This window comes from Habropoda laboriosa, unplaced genomic scaffold (genome assembly GCF_001263275.1).
Source record: "Habropoda laboriosa isolate 0110345459 unplaced genomic scaffold, ASM126327v1 scaffold65, whole genome shotgun sequence".
Lineage (NCBI taxonomy): Eukaryota > Metazoa > Arthropoda > Insecta > Hymenoptera > Apidae > Habropoda > Habropoda laboriosa.
Window position 1 is genome coordinate 4,138,916 of NW_017100254.1, and position 17,685 is coordinate 4,156,600.

General features: G+C 38.0%; 1 protein-coding gene across 2 annotated transcripts in view; it reads left to right on the forward strand.

Moving 5' to 3' along the window:
* Positions 1-14,580, forward strand: part of LOC108572312 (tumor protein D54) — a 21,080-nt gene extending 6,500 nt beyond the window's left edge. Inside the window, exons 1-6 of one of the 2 annotated variants that reach the window (XM_017934523.1) lie at positions 2,424-2,895; positions 5,758-5,888; positions 7,070-7,218; positions 8,458-8,517; positions 9,567-9,729; positions 12,782-14,580. In XM_017934523.1, the coding sequence (XP_017790012.1) occupies positions 2,424-2,895; positions 5,758-5,888; positions 7,070-7,218; positions 8,458-8,517; positions 9,567-9,729; positions 12,782-12,910 (1,104 nt within the window). In that variant the 3' untranslated portion in view covers positions 12,911-14,580. Of the gene's footprint in view, positions 1-2,423; positions 2,896-5,757; positions 5,889-7,069; positions 7,219-8,457; positions 8,518-9,566; positions 9,730-12,781 lie in introns of those variants that run through there. The other variant, XM_017934524.1, reaches the window with a different exon arrangement.
* Positions 14,581-17,685: the final 3,105 nt, after the last annotated feature.

The window sequence follows — 17,685 nt, forward strand, 5'->3', positions numbered from 1 at the left end:
ACAAAAGAAAATTTGAATAACGCATGGAATTCATATTTTTAAATGGAAATATATAAATAAATTATAAAAAAAAATATCTGACGTTTATTAATTTCGTCCTGAAAGATTATTGGAAAAACTAGAAATCTAATCGAGATCTTTCAAGACAAGTACAAGATCACGAATACAGGTAAATGATTAATATAAATTCACAGAATTGCAATAGCATTTGAAACTGACATATTTCCAAACGATCGGTCACGTCGTTTCTGGATTATTACGACAGCAAGCTGTTAACCTTGAGGTTCCTGTTACCGAGGGAGGGCCGTATTTAGAACTGCATCGAACCGAAAGAAACGGATGAACCGGATCACGTAGAATCCATTCTAACTTTAGCCTTGTGATGTGCCTTGATATCGAAAATACGCTTATAAAACCGTTTGTTGTCGCTTCCGATTTCTTTTTTGCATTATTTTTGTAACTATCATATGCTTGCTGCGTTTACCCCTTCAATTCCCAAAGTTGCACGAATGAAACATTTTACAGAAACTAATAAAAAATATTATATTGCCTTAGCAATTCAGTTTAATCCAATTTAAGTTGCAAAGGACATAGTCTTTTATGTCTTGACATAATTAAAATTAGAATTTTTAAAATAATAATATTTAAAGAGAATTGTATTTTTCCTACCTTTGGTGGTTAACGGGTTAACAGTTGTAGGTAAAATAATGTTTAGAACTTGTTAACGTATTTTATATACGCCTCTGTAGCTACGTACTAATTTTACAGGTTTCTGCTTTATTAGGTATTGCAACGAAACTTTTTGAGTTAGTTATTATGTGCTTCAATATACAATAGTTTCAATTTGAGTTTTATCGTGGAATTTTACTAGGAAATGCAGCATACGTAGGGAAAATTTCCGGAACTGTATAATCGATTCGAAGAAAAAGTTATATAAGTGTATTTCGCTTTCACTCACAATTGATACTATCAGTTTTCCAATAACAATTTTATATAATACAAAAAAGTACAGATAGCTCTCAATGTTATTTATTATTTATATTTCCACGTTAGAAGAGGAAACTTAATATCGAGGTCGACGAGCTATCGAAAATTCCGTTCCGTCATCTTCATCCAACGAAATCCTTCGCAAGAACAGGCACAGACTTTTTTTCTTTCCACTCGATCCAATGTTTTGCCGTCGATAAATCTCCTTTTCGTTTGCCGTGAAACGTGCATTGAACCTAGCCTATAGTCGTGGTAAAATAAAGAACACAGCTCACAATATCAGACGAACAGAATCGAAACAGGACTCGTTAATAATCGAGCATGATTCCTTCGCTCGTTAATATTTTTATTGTTTTATGCAATTTTACAGAATGCGAAAACGAAAACGGTAAACGATTCGAACTACTTACCGACACATAGTAAAGTCGATAATTGCATGTTTTTGTAGATGTGTAATATAAAAATAGGAAACTGTCAGCAACGAATGAAAAATGATTCTTACCGTTGTTGAAACATAAATTCAACGGAAATTTTGACGGAAGGGGTTTATTTTGACTTATTAACAAGCTAGATAAAGAAAGACAGGCACAAAAGGAGAGATGGTGGGAGAAATCCAGGCCCCTTCCCTTTTTACCTTCAGAAGGAGGAACGAGTAAGTGGCCACAATTTCTTTTCTTCTTGGATACGTGGCTGCACGACACTGGCGTCGCGGACGGTCAAAATCGGAAACCTGCGATCTTCTCGCGTCGGGAAAACGAAGCGCGATCGTGCCAGCTGTGATCGTCGTCTGCACGCGCTGATTGATACACATGGTCAACTAAATCGTTACTAAAAATCTTTGTAGATTATCCTTAGTTCTGTTCTAACAAAGTATCTGTAATTTAAGAACGCTGATTTTCCCGCGAAAAATTCGTCGCGACATCTAACTTCAACAACTTCTATTGTTTACGCGGTAAACGTGCGATTGAACACCGCGTCATTTGCAAAAGTGAGACTAGTGATTTTAACCGGGGAGAGAGTTTTGTCTGTTTAGCTTTTCTCGAAAATAGTTGGATCGACGTTTTGTGATCTATGTATATTAGAAATCGCTGTATTGATCGTGACCGTTCGTAGTGGATGAATCGACGCGAATTATGGTAAACGATTTCCTCGGAGAAACTTGTTTCAGCCGATAAGCAAGAAGTAAAGACGGGTTGAACGGTAAAAGCATAAGTTTCATTTAATATGGCAATGATTTCGCGATGTCGTAAAAGTTCTCGGTTTCCAGCGTCGAATTTCAGTCGAACGAACTCTGAGTGAAACGTACTTTCTTTCATGTTACTGTTTTCAATTCGTCTTTCAAACATTGTCACGTATCGATATCCTAACCTGTTCAGTTCGATTGTAATTAAAAAAGTTCGAGCTTTGGAAAAAGTGAAGCGTCTTCGTTCGTTGATATGAAAACCGACATGACAGACATGAAAAAGGAACAGGGTAAAGTGGAAGATCGTTCGAGACTGGCCAAACAAGATTCTAAAACAAGAGTACGTCAAGAGCAGAGCGAGCAGAACTGTTCGAGCGAGAATGAACACGAGTTCGAGTCGTTGGAATACGAAGAAGACGTTTATTATTCAAACCTGACGGCCACGCCGAGTTTCGACGACATCGACGAGCTTAGCGACGACGCAGATGAGATCGTTGTCCATTGTTGGCGAAACTCGAACGGCGATATAGACGAGATCGTGGTGGACGACGCTAATCTCTCGATAGAGACGGAGTTTTTGACACCAGACGCCGAGGACGGCGCCACCAGTCGCTGGCGAAGGAAAAGGAAATCTGTCCGAGTGATATTTCAAGATTTCTCAAAGCCATATCTGGCCAAAATCAGTAGCAGCCGGAATTACAAGAAGTTCCTCGAATTGGTAAAAGGTGCAGCATTATAATTCGCGCAAAATGTAGAGTTTCAGGTAACAGTATCGAAAATTCGAATATTGTTGGTCTATGATAAAACAGGGTTTTCTACGTTTCCTTTTTAACACCTTATCGACGGAAGAGTCGATATCGCGTCAAATCGATTATCCGTGCTGACTTTTCCTTGATAGAACGAATTTCAACTTTTTCATCTATTCTAAACACGTTCAGAATTCACGAATTACATATTAAACATCTGCTCCGAGTCCAATCCGTGCTTATTTTTGCTAAATCACACAAATACCGTAGATTTAATCGATTTTCAGTTTACAAGAAAACTGTATACTGTTTCAATGTTTTTTACAAATGTAAATAAATTGTTTTTCTCATATTAGTTACAAGTTCAGTAAATTATCAGTTTTTCCATTCAAAGAATGATTTTGCAGTACATTTCTACGTATTTTCACTTCTCTCGTATTAAGTACAAGAAGTAATCAACGCTATGGCTCTGTCGATAAGGTATTACGTAGGCTTTTCCTGATTTTCTTGATTCATTTACACGTGGCGCTCGGTTAAATTTCAAATCTGCACGGTTATCATTGGTTCTCGGTTAAATTTCAAATTCTGCACTGTTAAAACCGGTGCTCGGTTAAATTCGAAATCTGCTCGGCTAAATTTGAAATCTGCACGGTTAACACGTCGCTGTCACGAGCGCAGAGTATGCGGTCTGGAATGCGGTACCTTGTGTATCATCGCCGACAGTGCGTGTCGAGTCGGTCACATCAAAAGTCGACGCCGCCACTGTGCGTTAGGCGACTACATAATCACGAATTTCTACCCACGCTGAGACTACGAATCGGTGGCACATACCCTTTTTCGATTTTCGAGTGGCAGTGAAACTGTTAAGTTTGAACTACCGCTGCGTTATTGGTGCCTCGTGCTCGGCAAAGTTAAACATATCGACGAGGAAAGTGAATAAGATACGTAGCGTGAGTAAGCGCGACGCGGCATTTGAAAGGGATACCGCCGCGTATGTAACAATGAGTCATCCAACGACGAAAATTTCAACTTCTATAGTTTTCATCCTGTCTTTATGAAAATAGTATCAACGGATTGGTCATGGCTCTCCTCTTCTTATATGAACAATATGTTTGTTATTTTAATCGTAGTATGTTTGTGTAATTTCGAACAATGCCTGATAAAATGGAGAAATGTGCGTTGCGACGATCACGCCTAATATTGTATCGATATTTGAATTATATTTGATTACACCGTTGTATATATTGTGTTATAATTGTATTAATATTTCGTGTCAATATCCAATCCACTAAAGAGAAGCGATTAACGATACTTTTGCTTCAATTGCTTTTATGATAAATACCGTCCATAGGAATGCGATCTATGTAATGTACAATATTATAAATAATATTTTTACATATAAAAAGGTTACTAGAAAAGTTTCATACGGAAATAAACGTTGAACAGAACAAACAGGAAAAGAAAATTGTCACTCAAGGTGAATTCGAATCACGGATCATCGTTTTCCAGCCTAAGTACTTACAGGCATAGCAGTTACGCTAGCGGCTGAATAACACCTTTGTTATTACATATTTCATAGAATAATTGAGAAAATTGATCCTAACCGTACAACTTTCGGTTCTTTATCGACCTACAAAGTTTCATTGCAATTCGAGTGCTATACTTTTCACGTGTTTTCCTTGTAAGTGGTACGTTTGCGTCTGACTTGATTCGCGACACTAGATTCTCGCGTATTTCATAACTTATTAAGAATCGATTGCACTTGTGTTTTACCGAATCACTGGTTTCGTATTTCGCGTTTCTCTTATTATATTTATAAAAAATCGGAAAAAATTCCCTAACGTATGCAAAATCTTTGCAGTCCAGTAAATTGGGAAAATAGAGCAAACACTGATAATCCGAATTTTCCCGGAGGATTGAAACTTAGTGTCGAATGTTCTCTTTTGGCGAGCTGTCGAATCGCGAGACAAATTTGGTTCTAGGACACGTTTCACCCACTTTTCATGAAAATCGGCGTCTTTCAGTCAGATGTGTCTTGAAAAAGTCCCAAAAATATGTTATTCAAATATTTTTCACATTTAAGATACGAAACTTAAAAGTTACAAAAATTACGAGAAAGTATTTATTTGTTTTGTCCTGCAAATCGTAGTGAATTTTTTTAAATAAAACTTTTTCTAACAGTATCTACCACGTGAAATAGAACATGTTACATTTCGACACGCATGCTACTTATGTTTGATATATTAACCCTTTGCGATCGGTGCCGCCATAGTGGCGGCATTTCAATTTTCTTCTAGAAATCGGTGTCGCCGCTATATATTAATTACCCTGTACAATCCCTTTCGAAGCATTTGTGTGAAATTTCACAGCTTACTTTTTAGGGAATAGTTTAATTTCCTTACTTTTGCATACCCAGTCTGTTTTCCGTATTGCGAAAGGAATTTGTAATCAGTCTTGGTTCACCGAGAAACTGGTACGATTCTCTGATAGCCTCTGTTTAAAACGTTTTATTTTTATGCACTATAACTAATATTAAACAAAATATATCAATTTCAAAATATCCTATATTTTTCAATATCCTTATATATATATAATGAATCAACTATGCAAAAATAACTTTAAAAATCTAAATTTGCTCCGACTAGCTGGTAGTCCCACCAGAGAAATGTGCCGATCGCAAAGGGTTAAATTATGGTTAGTGTTTAAAAAAAACAATCATAAAACAAGGGATTGATAGAATTGTCAAGTATTTGACGAAGTATCAATAGCGTTTATCTCGAAACATTTACACGCGTGTGTACAATAATTCGCACATTTTCCAACAAACTACTTCTGTTACAGGAGAAGATGCAACTCTTAATTCGGCCGGTTACATCTCACCAACATCGGATAACGTGGTGAACGAGCTGCAAGGACTTTCTTTGGACGAGCAAAACCGTCAAAAGGCGGAATGGAACGCGGAGCTGGCCAAGGTATGTAACCATTCTTCTTTTTCTTTCCACAGAAAATATTAAACAGCTGGAATAGCGAAATACAACTGTAGAAAAACCTACTGACCGTTAAAAACCACTTCTGATTAGTTTAATTCTCGAAAACGTGAAAGAATAACATAATATTTCGGAAAATTTCAGATTTAAATACTTCTCTTGCTATTCTATTCTAATCATTTTTTTGTATCGATTAATTTAACGAAAATATTTCCTTCGTTTCTGATAACGAGATTTTTTAAACAAAATTATAGATCGAATAATTCGAAGTGCTTTTCGAGATTAGCACCACTTCCGGGTGGTTGCTTGTAAAGCTAAGTCAATTGGATTACGTTGACTTGTGAACTAGAAAAGGTGTTAATCCTCTCAACTCGAAAATCCTATAGGGTTAATCTTGATGTATCAAGCGTATCAGGCTAATGTAATTTTCCCCAGTTTCCGCAAGGTAAGTTCGTGATACGCCTACGTCACTGTTTTCAATCATAATTATCACGTTCACCGGTGTACGGTGGACTAACTTTTATGATAAAATGTTTTTTTCATTTTTGTTCGACGTTACACGCAGAATTACCTCGTAAAATTTTTTATACGCGTTCTTTGTTGCTGAATATTAAATTAACTGCTTAACAGTTCCCATGGACAGGCACATAAATTACTACTACTGTTCCATTTCAGTAGAACAAATTGAATAACAGTGGAAATTTTAATTTTCACAGATTTGTCATTATTACAAATATTTCACGTTCATATTATTGTGTATCTTTTTAAATTTGTCCAAACTCGCAGTTCCTTAAGTAATTCCTTTAGTCTTTGAGCGACCTTCTTTTATATAATTTTGAGTGTTATTTTTTTCTATTCTTACTATTGTCATTTTTTACTAAATTTAATATTTAATACTCTAAACAGACCGATCTTTCGCTTTTCTTTCTCTATTTCCGTGAAACTACTTCGTACACCGCTAAAAATGCAAAAAAGAATACGCTACAATGTCCACAGAACGTGAATTCATGCGAAAAGAAATTTGTCCATTTTGGGCGGTGAATTTGAAAAAATCAAACGTAACATTTCAAAGGGTTAAAAGTTCAACACACAGACACACGATAGAAATTGAAACACGAACGATTAATTACTTAGCGACGCGAAGCTTAAGAAGTGGCGTGTCATAGGTGGAAGAAGAAATCCAAACCCTGAGGCACGTGCTGGCGAACAAGATCAGAGTCTCTCAGGAGTTGAAGAGGAAGTTGGGCATCAGCGTTTGGAAAGAGATCACCGACGACATGAATCAAGGCTTGAAGAACGTTAAGGAGAGTCAAGTGTACGTTTTTATTCAGCCGTTTAGAAGCACGCACTTCTCTCTTTATCTTTCACCCTCATTTTGCACGAATGGAATCTTGGCTGGGTTTTGCCAGTGTAGTCACGCGCTAGGTTTTCAGCAGCATGATCGGTTTATTCTTCGAACGTTTCATTTTCTATTATTATTGTGCAATTTATTTACACCGTATCGATTATTCTATTCGATCTGTTAATTGGGAGAGCACGCGTTAGTTTCTCCACTATTTCACATATTTACTTTTGCAAAGTGTCTATCTTTAATTCTTAATCATACGTTTAACCCTTTCGTTGCTATTGGCGCTTTGAAAATTCGTACACACTGTACTGTTAGCGTTTTTTGGCGCGCTTTCACTTCAGTTTTATCTTTTGCGAACTTTTATAGTAATTTAATGAAACAAACTTCGCAACGATGCGACCGAAATAAAAGATTCTGCTGTCTGACAAAGTCTGCCGCAGTGAATGGGTTAAAAATAAACTTCCGGATTGACGATCGATCGTAATTAGCACTAGATTTACGGACATTTCTTGTACACCTATTTCTACAGACACCCTTCAAATTGACGTGCAAAGGAGAATACGTATTTTCTTCAAAAAATCGATTAATTTCATTTAAAAACAATTTAGTTACACAGTATTGACAGAATTTTGAAATTAGAGGGCTGAGGGGAGAATCAATTTAGGTATACATTCGTATCATTCCAAAAGTCAGCAAAAACTTCTAGGAAATAATAGCAATGGTTTTTGTAATTTCGCTCGTGAAGTCCGAAACTCGTAAAATTGACGTAAATCTAGTGTTGACAGAGTTTTAATTTATTCCACGACATGCTGTTGTTACCTGAGTCTCCAAAGTACAGTTACGAATGCCACATGCGAACAATTGTACGATTCAAGCTAAAGCTATGAAAGCTTATTGCCACTAGAGAGATATCGAGGTTGCTATAACTTGTAATTGTGTCTATGTACATTCTCAATATTTTGCACTGTGTAAAAGAACGCCCCCTATTTACTTTACGTTATTAGATAATGAAAAAATCGTCATTAGAGAGATGAAAAAAGAAAAACTCACCTACTGTGTATATTTAATTTCGAAATAATATATAATTTCGCGTAAGGTGACGGTTACCGGCCCCCTCCCGTACCCCTTTTCGTTTATTTTCTGCTACTTCTGCCCCTCAGACATGTAGAACACTTTTCTTTGACTTTTGGTTGGGTTCTCATTCAGTTATCAGAACGTCGGCGAGAAACTCGGTCAGTTCACCAAGGCGGTCTCCGAGAACACTTTGTAAGTACACACAAACCATTCGTGTTATCCTTCCGATCCAACATTTCTTCTGTCGGCAATTAACCGCGTCTATCGGCAACTTAACCCTTCGACGATCGAGTAAAATTATCAATTACGCTATGAATAAGCGTATATTTGCAGTCTGCAGGTTCTGTTCGTGGCAAACTTCGGTTTTGACCTCAGAATTCAATTTGGAATATTCTTTTAGCGTTAAAATGCAGTTTCTTCTTAACCCTTTCGCAATCTGATAAAATTATGAATTACATTATGAATTTAATGCACAGTATTCACGATCCTAAGTCACAGTCCTGAAGATTGTTTTCTTATTTTCCTGACAATTCAATCCTTCGTTTCTAACTTTCTGCCTAAGAGTCTCTCTCGATCTGAACTATTCGGTAGTCGGCGCTCTCCCCGAGTTTCACTCGATCCAAACAGTCAAAGGGTTAAGTCGCGCTTCTTCTATCGACACACATTGTTCCATCGTACCTAAGAGAAATTTTGGATCGCGATTACCAAGGTGTCGCCGCGTACATAACTTCCCTCGCTGTAGCAAAGTCCTTTGCACGTTGTTCTCCCACTGCACGTGTGAAACGTGCAACGCTTAAAGGGTTGTGCTAATATCACGCTGTCGAAAAGATCAGAAACAGAAGTAAGAAAGAAGGAAAGAAAAGAAACGCACGCACCGCGTTAGCCAAGCCGATTTAGTATCCAAGATAGAAAACTGATATATCGACCTCGAGTCGCGATAACGCATTCTCTAACAGGCCGCTTGCATAATAGTGATAATACAGGCACACAAGCTTCTATAATACTTATATACATACATATGCAACGTTGATCGAGCTAACGAACGCGAGACTAATACACGCGTGTGTGTATGTGAGAGAGTGGGATTTCTGTTTGAAGTATAAAATGCATGGTTGATCATTGGCTTGATTTATTATCGAATCCCGAGCAAAGGCATCTCAGCGACCACAGGCAACGTGACCTTGCTTCGACAGGATCTGTTTTCCTGGCGAAAAATGAATATTTATTACCCCCTTCTCTAGATTCCAGAAGACAGAGTCCGTGTTCAAGAGCACGGCTGAAAAGACGACCAGCATTCTAGGTGGATTCGGAAGCGGACTGTCCATGAAACTCGGCCAGATGCGCAATTCCGACAGCTTTCGTTCGCTAGAGGAACGTGTTGGATCTGCTTACGAGAATGTGAAGGTGGTTATGCATTTTTCCTACATGATAATCGATAGAAATTGACGCTAAGTCGTCGGGTCTTTTCTGACCCATCGTCTTATTTTGTTTTAACACAGTTTCTGCTGTTGTCGAGTTTACGTTTCTCTGATATTACATTGACACAAATATAACCTTTGAAAACTAAGGTGGTTAACCCTTTAACACTCACATTTCTCTCAACTCGATGTGCTAAATATGATCAATTCTATTTTCCTCAGTTACTTCCTAGTCGTATAAAAATAAAGGAGGATGTTAAAAACAGGTCAATTTTGGCATGCGGCCGGAACGAAAAATTTATTTGCAGCATGATTCTACACACCCTAAGGAAGGAAAAATGTATTTGTCACTTTTCCCGGAAATGTTGGGAATATATTACAACTTATATCCCGTCTCGTCTTCTTCGGATGATGGTCTCTTCGTAAATTAACCACTTAGCAACTCGTATTGAGTACTACTTACGAAGATTGTTGTACATTAGTGTTTAATAAAAACCAAAAATAATTAACGACAAATTAATCGAAACAAGGAATTCTTCGATGACACAATGAAACTGCAGCTGTTCGTTGTGTACTTGAATTCGGTGCACTAGCTTCTTGTATGCAGCGGCACTTGATTCACACGAACGAATATGCTAAGTATAATCGAAAACGCGTTGTTCGATGTATTCCCTACAAGACTATAATCGCGCAGTATAAGCGACGTTCGTCGTTCGTCGAGGCACTCGTTCGACTGCCTCGTAAACACCGACTGAGGACGAGTCGTCCTGCCCGATTTCCGATCGCTGTACGCTCGCAACTGTTCTGGGAAAAATTCGAGGCCTTAACTTCTTAGAACTCGTGATATTTCTTGCGAGCCAAAGATAAGAAACGCGAGCCTGGGTCGCTGTACGTACATCGAGCCAAACATAAACATAGCTGTCCTTCTCAGAGTCAAACTATCGCGAGTTTCTCTCGAGAGTATCCTTCGCTGTCTGAGAGTTACGACTCGAAGAAACAGTTGTTTTGCTTTTAAGTTAGTTAAGAAATGCAAATTCTGTTAGAGTCTTACTTTTTTATTGCATCCCTGTCATGACGATTATTTTATTGTGTTTAATCCTCGACAGGTATGTCAGCCGCCCGACCCTTAGATTTCTTAGCATGTAGTTCTATTGTACAGATTTTTCGCCTTCGCTCGTTTCGTAGCAGCGGTAATTTTATGACGCCACGGCAATCGTAGTCTTTCAATCTAAGAACTTGCTTTCACCTTTTATTGCCCTGTTTTCGACTTAGAATCTTCGCCCCTTTTTTAACTTGTACATTTTTGCATTCATATGGTCACCAGAGCCGAAGCGCGTCTTAACGTTATTGTCTGCTACGGTCATTGTTCGAGGCACTCGGAATTCCCGCGTGCGTCACTCAAGAGTACGCTTGGCACCTGAGAGTGACCTATGGTCTGGGGGGTGGCATTTTCGTGTAGCTTTTCCACCTGTGATTTTAACCAATAGTTTTCGCCAACCACCCTTCCCCACCACTATCGAAAAATGTACTCAACCTATCCGAGGGCCTCACTCGTGGGACCTTTCGCGGAAGGGAACGCCAGAAGTCATCTGACCACGCCAAGAGTCGCTCCTTTTAGAAGTTTAGACCATTAGCAATAGTTGTTTTGTCCTCCTAATCACGGAGGTGGTCCTTCGAAGACGAACCTATTAGATTTAGTCGGCACACCACGTGCTAAATTCGACAAAGCTCGAAGGTTGATTGCAACTACCACGAGCACATCATAACATGTTGTATTTACGATAGTTTATTATAACTTTTATCACTTCGAGAATAAATAACTATTGGCTTCTGATTGCTTAGAATATAAGCATCGTGTCATCAAAGAATTCCTTGGTTCGATTAATTTGTCGTTAATTATTTTTGGTTTTTATTAAACACTAATGTTTAGTGGTTAGTTTACGAACAGACCATCGTTCGAAGAAAACGAGACGGAATGTAAGTTATACCTAAGTACACCTATCCCCCGATTTACACGGTACTTTATTTACACGATTTCACTTTTACACGGTTTTTAAAATTGGGTAATCATTTTCTACAAAATGACCCGAATGTTGAACGAGCTCTCCTATTTCAGCGAGATATTAATAAACGCTTAACTCAATATGAGGAGGTCTATAAAGATTTGATCAAAAACCAAACACAATTGTTAATTACGGATTTCATTAGCAAGGCTCGCCGATCTGAAATTGTTTCTAATTCATCTAACATCGAACTTGAATCGCATCAAGTACTATCGAGTGATGAAAGTGACATCATACCAACCGGGAATAAAAGATTAATAGTCTACGAAAGTGATAACAGTAATGAAATTTTTGGTTAAATTTTTTAATTTATACTTGTTGTTTCTATATGTAAAATGAATTACATACATATACCTTTATATTTTTATCATTTTACGAATAGACCGTTATTTTTATGTTTTTTAAGATATATTTAGTTTTATTTTACGTTGAAATAAATGACTGAATTATGCACATTTTAGTTTCTTTTCGATTTACACGGTTTTCTAAGGAACCTATCTTCAGTGCAAATCGGGGGACAGGTGTAATGAATTTAATTAAACAACTGACTGAATTATGCGCATTTTCTTTTTTCCCCCGATTTACACGGTTTTTCATACAAAAAGCCATGATTTCGATTTACACGGTATTCTGAGGAACCGATCATCCGTGTAAATCGGGGGACAGGTGTATGGTCATACTTTTACCTTGAACCGCATTTTTCATAAATTTCCCATCATTTCCGGGAAAAATGACAATTACATTTTTCGTTCCTTAGGATGCGTAAAATCATGGTGTAAAAAAATTTGTCGTTTTTCCCATTTACTTCTAATGCTGGGACTTACATTTTCGCAACAGAACAGAAAAGCTAGCGCAATATGAAAAGTGAAAGCAAATAATTAACCAAAATTGCCTTTTTTGCCAAAACCCAAAACGAGCGTTAAAGGGTTAAAAAGGTTCGTGCTATCTCTGAAGGATCGATCGTTACTGTTCCAGACGAAAGTTGTGCCTTCAAGATCAAGCTCCATGCAGAGCTTCAACGACATGCTACGAGAAACCGAATCGTTACGTTCGGCACCAGCAGCGACCAGCCCTACCATCCCGGAAGACAAGCTTCTGTCTTAGAGTTTGGCCTCTCGAATTTCCATCGATTTCCGCCTCTTCTCAACGTAACACGCTGACGCGTCGATCCACGATGTCGATGTTTCGCTCTATGCTACCCACTATCACTTTCTACCGCGTATCGCTATTAATCAGGGCTAAGCGATGATGTTCATGTACAATCGATCGTCTGTTAAATTTTGTCGCGGAAAACGCCCGGCGACAAGTTGGCTTCGCAGAAACTCAGATCAGTATGATAATATCAACGACACACTCGGATAATCTGGTAACGTCACAACGAATGTGTTTCCTCGTGTGCACAAAAACTCGTAGGGCATTGGACGTTGTTTCAAACCGATTAATCCAAAAACTTTCTCGCTTCAACTTCGTTTCTTTTTCTGTCTATGTCACACCAGATCGATTTATCGGAATTTATCGTGGGAAACATAACTTGACTTTTTCATTTTGCACACTTCTATCTTTACAAATTTTTAACTTACGCGTGGACAAAGAAATTTTCTTCCTTTTTTAGTTTCTCTGGTATAAGTGTAAAAACGTTTCGTTTCTCTGAAATGTGCAGGATCCTCTGTGTCGATTAAACGACGCAGAGTTAAGTTTTTCTTTTCTTTTCTTTTATATGTTTGCGTTGCAGTGAAACTTTTACACGTTTCTGCCCCAAATCAGGAGCATGTTACCCAAGAAGGCGGCAATTAATTTTCTTACTTTTATCGAACTTATTTGCACTATAGCGATTTTTATAACGCATAATACAATATACCGTTGACACGTACTTCAATGTTCTGCGTTATAATTTCTTTTTGCACCGCGAATTCATGAAAGTAGGCACACCATCCGCTTTCAACAGGTATTTCACTCTGGTGACGCTTTCTCTTGGAGATGCCGATAATCGTCCGAAATAAAAAAGACACTTCTTTATACTCGTACGAGACAGGATTGAACGTTCTTTGGTAAGACTCGTGCTTCGACAATACTTATTCGTTGTTTTCATGCGATACGAGAAGCGTCGATCCGATAGCTTTGATAACAGTTTCAACTCGTAGCGTTTGATATGAAATTTCAGGGATTCGTTTTACGCAGGACACGATTATGCGAATTTCTGTCGAATATTCTTCGGGCACTATGGATTATTCTGTGTAATTGTAAAAATTGTTTTATAATTGGTATGAATAAAAAGTAACACAACTGCTACGGCAACGAACATTATGTCGTTCTATTCGACTCGAAATTTTCATCGTCGTAGTAATTAACGGTCGATTTTAACGTAATCTTGTTACGTAGAAAAGCAATTCTTGATCGAGTGCACGAGCAAGAATTGTATTTCGCCCTGCAGAGTTTATAAGGATAATACGGATGATTTGGAAAGAATCACGAACGGAGGAACGAGGCTTCCCTGGTTTCGTGATTCATCAGCCTTACAAAAATGGCTTTAAAATTGCGCGAAAGGTTGTTTCAACTGCAGATTAACCGCGAAATAAAAGTAACAATATTTTTCACCCTAAATTCTATCTTCAAGCGTTGTATGCTTGACAACTGCATTAATTTGTCGAATTCGTTAATTTAAGGAGCTGGATATGAATACTACGAACTGTACCACTTGTTAGCTATTTGTCATCGAAACTCGATCAAACTCCCTACGAATGCGTCGTGAACCTGCGCTCATATCGTTATCAACAGCCTGCTACATGATCTATTTGTTCATATTGGTGAATAAATTATTTAAAAAAAAAAAAAATGCTTCGTTATAAATTTCTCACCTACAGCGTGGAGTGTGATGAAACGTTTGTTGTGTGCGTATCAATGATCTGTAATATAGATAACTCGCATTGTATGCTTCGTAACGCTCGAACAGCGATATTTTGGATCCACCGTAAAAGTTTCTTATACCGGCCAAAAGTCTCGCCTACCACTTTTCAAGTTTATCTCAATTCTACATTTATCAACTGATTCGAACGATGAAAAATTCTCAAAGTCGCTCGACATTTTTCTGGAAATTGTGTAAATTGCGATGCTCGGTGATTCGAAACTTTTGGCCGGTAGTGTATATACGGTTTTAAAGTCTTCGCACGGAATTTGTTGTTATTGCTTTTCGAAATGCCGTGGTGAACGTTAGACAATAAAGGTATGGGAGGAATGTCAACACGTCGTTGTTTATGTTAGAGCGACAAGAGTATAAATTACGGTCAGGCGATCATTTTGCAACAGTAGGGTCACGATGACTTGCTCGTCGAGCGAGGGTTAATTTATTCGTACTAAATGGGAAGTTAACGATATATCTCTGGTGGCAATTTAAACGTTTTTCTTTTAATTAGTGTCAGTAGATCTCTGTCGATTCCCATCGTGTTAATCGTTATTTAAGTTACAGTTGTTTCACGTGACAGCAACTGTGAATATACGATATTAGGTGATTTTACGAACTCCGTACGAGAACTAAAATACAAATCTGCAGGCAATTAATTCGCTGCTTTGTTTTTTAAACGGGGAAACCCACGTCCAAAGTAACCGTAATGTGATTAAACACGATCAGTTATATAATATAATAATTATCTAAATACGGACCAGAATATTTAATTGAAACTAATTAGAACAGTATTTTATTGTTGATCTGAAATAGGTATTTACTATTTTAAACACTTGTCTATGTAAATCTGAATTTACATTTATTCCTCCAACTTGATAATATATTTCATTAATTACTACTTCTCGTTCAATTTTTTGTACGGAAATTGCAGCAAGCGTAAATTATACGCTGTATCGTAGCATATTTATTAGACTGCGTCTAAGTTGTGTCTAAAGTTTGCTTCGAAATAATAAACGGCTTTCGCGGTGAAGAGAAACTTCTATGGAGGTGTTCACGAAGCGTTAGGGATATGTGCACCGGTTTGCGTTAAACTGTAACACGGTTCTTCAGCTGTTTCCGTTTTTTTTTCTTTAGTGTCCTTCTTCTTCGGGGAACGAATAAGAAAACGATACGGATAGCAATTTTGTAGCGCACGTGTATGCACATTGCTGTTCATAAATTTGGGTTTTGCGCATTTCGTTGCAAATAACGAGAAGCCTTTAATTTCAATTTATTTCGCTTTGAATTCTGAGAAATTTTGAAAATATCGTTAAACATTAGTATCAATTATTAAGTACATCATTGTACCCACACACTTAGTCCTGGCGACTCTTGGCCCTCGAGGCGAAGAATCGAGAGATGTTTTTCCAAACATCTCCGAGTTTCTTCGTCCTCGGGGACAAGAGTATTGCCTCGGCAATGCAGGCCCGCGCCCCCACTTCCTGGGACTGTCCCAGGGAAAAGGGGCTACTTAACACGTTAAACACCCAGTCTGTTTTGCTTACCGTTCCGTTCAGGCCACACTTGGCCGTCAAGTGGGCCATGCGAACTATAAACAGAAGACGACTAACGAAAAGTATACTGTCAGTCACCGGCGACTGACACTATGCCTTCCGTTTAGGCCGCGTCAGTCACCGGCGACTGACAGTGTACTTTTCGTTAGTCGTCTTCTGTTGCGGCCTGAACGGAAGGCATAGTGTCAGTCGCCGGTGACTGACATGGCGCTTAACGTGTTAAGGGAGCCCTGAAAAAGGCACGAGGCCTTTTGTCGTAGAAATAAAATTCACATATTCCATACTGTATATTTCTATTTCTACTTACTTCTCATCACGGTCGTCCTCCCCTGAAACAAAGTTAAAACGCATCGAGGGGTATGGACGAAGGGTTTCTACGGTGTTCGTACCGCGAGGAAATACAATTTACACACGTGGAATTTAAAAAAAGGAATTGGTCAACTACTTTATTGCCATTCTTCACGTAGTACAAAACATAGTTCGGGCGCGTACGAGCACTCTTAAGTACAAAACAAAAACGATCCTCTACAAATAATCTTCTCTAGCTGCATGGCGAGAGCAGCAAGTAGAAAGGTAAAGAAAAAGAAAGAGATTCGGGAGAGACGGGGAGAGAACGGGGGGGGGGGGGAAAAGAGATAAAGGGGAAAAGAAGAGAAAAAAAGAAACAAAAAAAGAAAGAGAGAGCTGGTGTTAACATTATATGCATACATATCTGTGTATATATGTATGTGTGCATGTATATACACTGCCGCACGCAGGTATTCGCCCACCTGTTCGTCTTCATTTTCACATATCCTCGATTCAATCGTCTATCTTATAATTAAAAACAAAAGAAAAAACAGAAGAATCCTTTTTCCAAAGATTTATCACATTTTCGTATAAATAAAAAGAAAGAAAGCAGCAGGCTGGTAAATATTCCCGAGCGCGACAGTGTACATACATGTACATATACACATTTCTTTAACAACATAAAATGTAATTATTCACATAACACAATAATCTGTGATCTATAATATTATAACGATTCTGGTTTTTGTACTGGATAGGCCAACACGTACAGTTTTCCCTATATACATAGTTGAGACTCTTTAATTAAACACTCTTTTTTTTTTCAACTTTTCGATAATCTTCGTTTAATTAACAAACATAATTAAAAAAGAAAAGAATCTATCCTTCTTGGAGTTGTGATAATAATTAGCTGGGCTGAAAAGCAAGCTTTCTCGCCCCCACGTCGCTTTTTTCAGGCACCGTGCAGGCCTGTGTATGAGTATTATTTATTTTATTATTTATCTCGTTTTACTTATATCATCTCGTTGGAAATATTTCTCTTAAAGCAGATAATATTTCGTTACCATGGTAACCTTGGAATTGGATTCACCACCTTAAACAACAAGGACTTCTAAACATTTACGGACGGGTACTCCGTT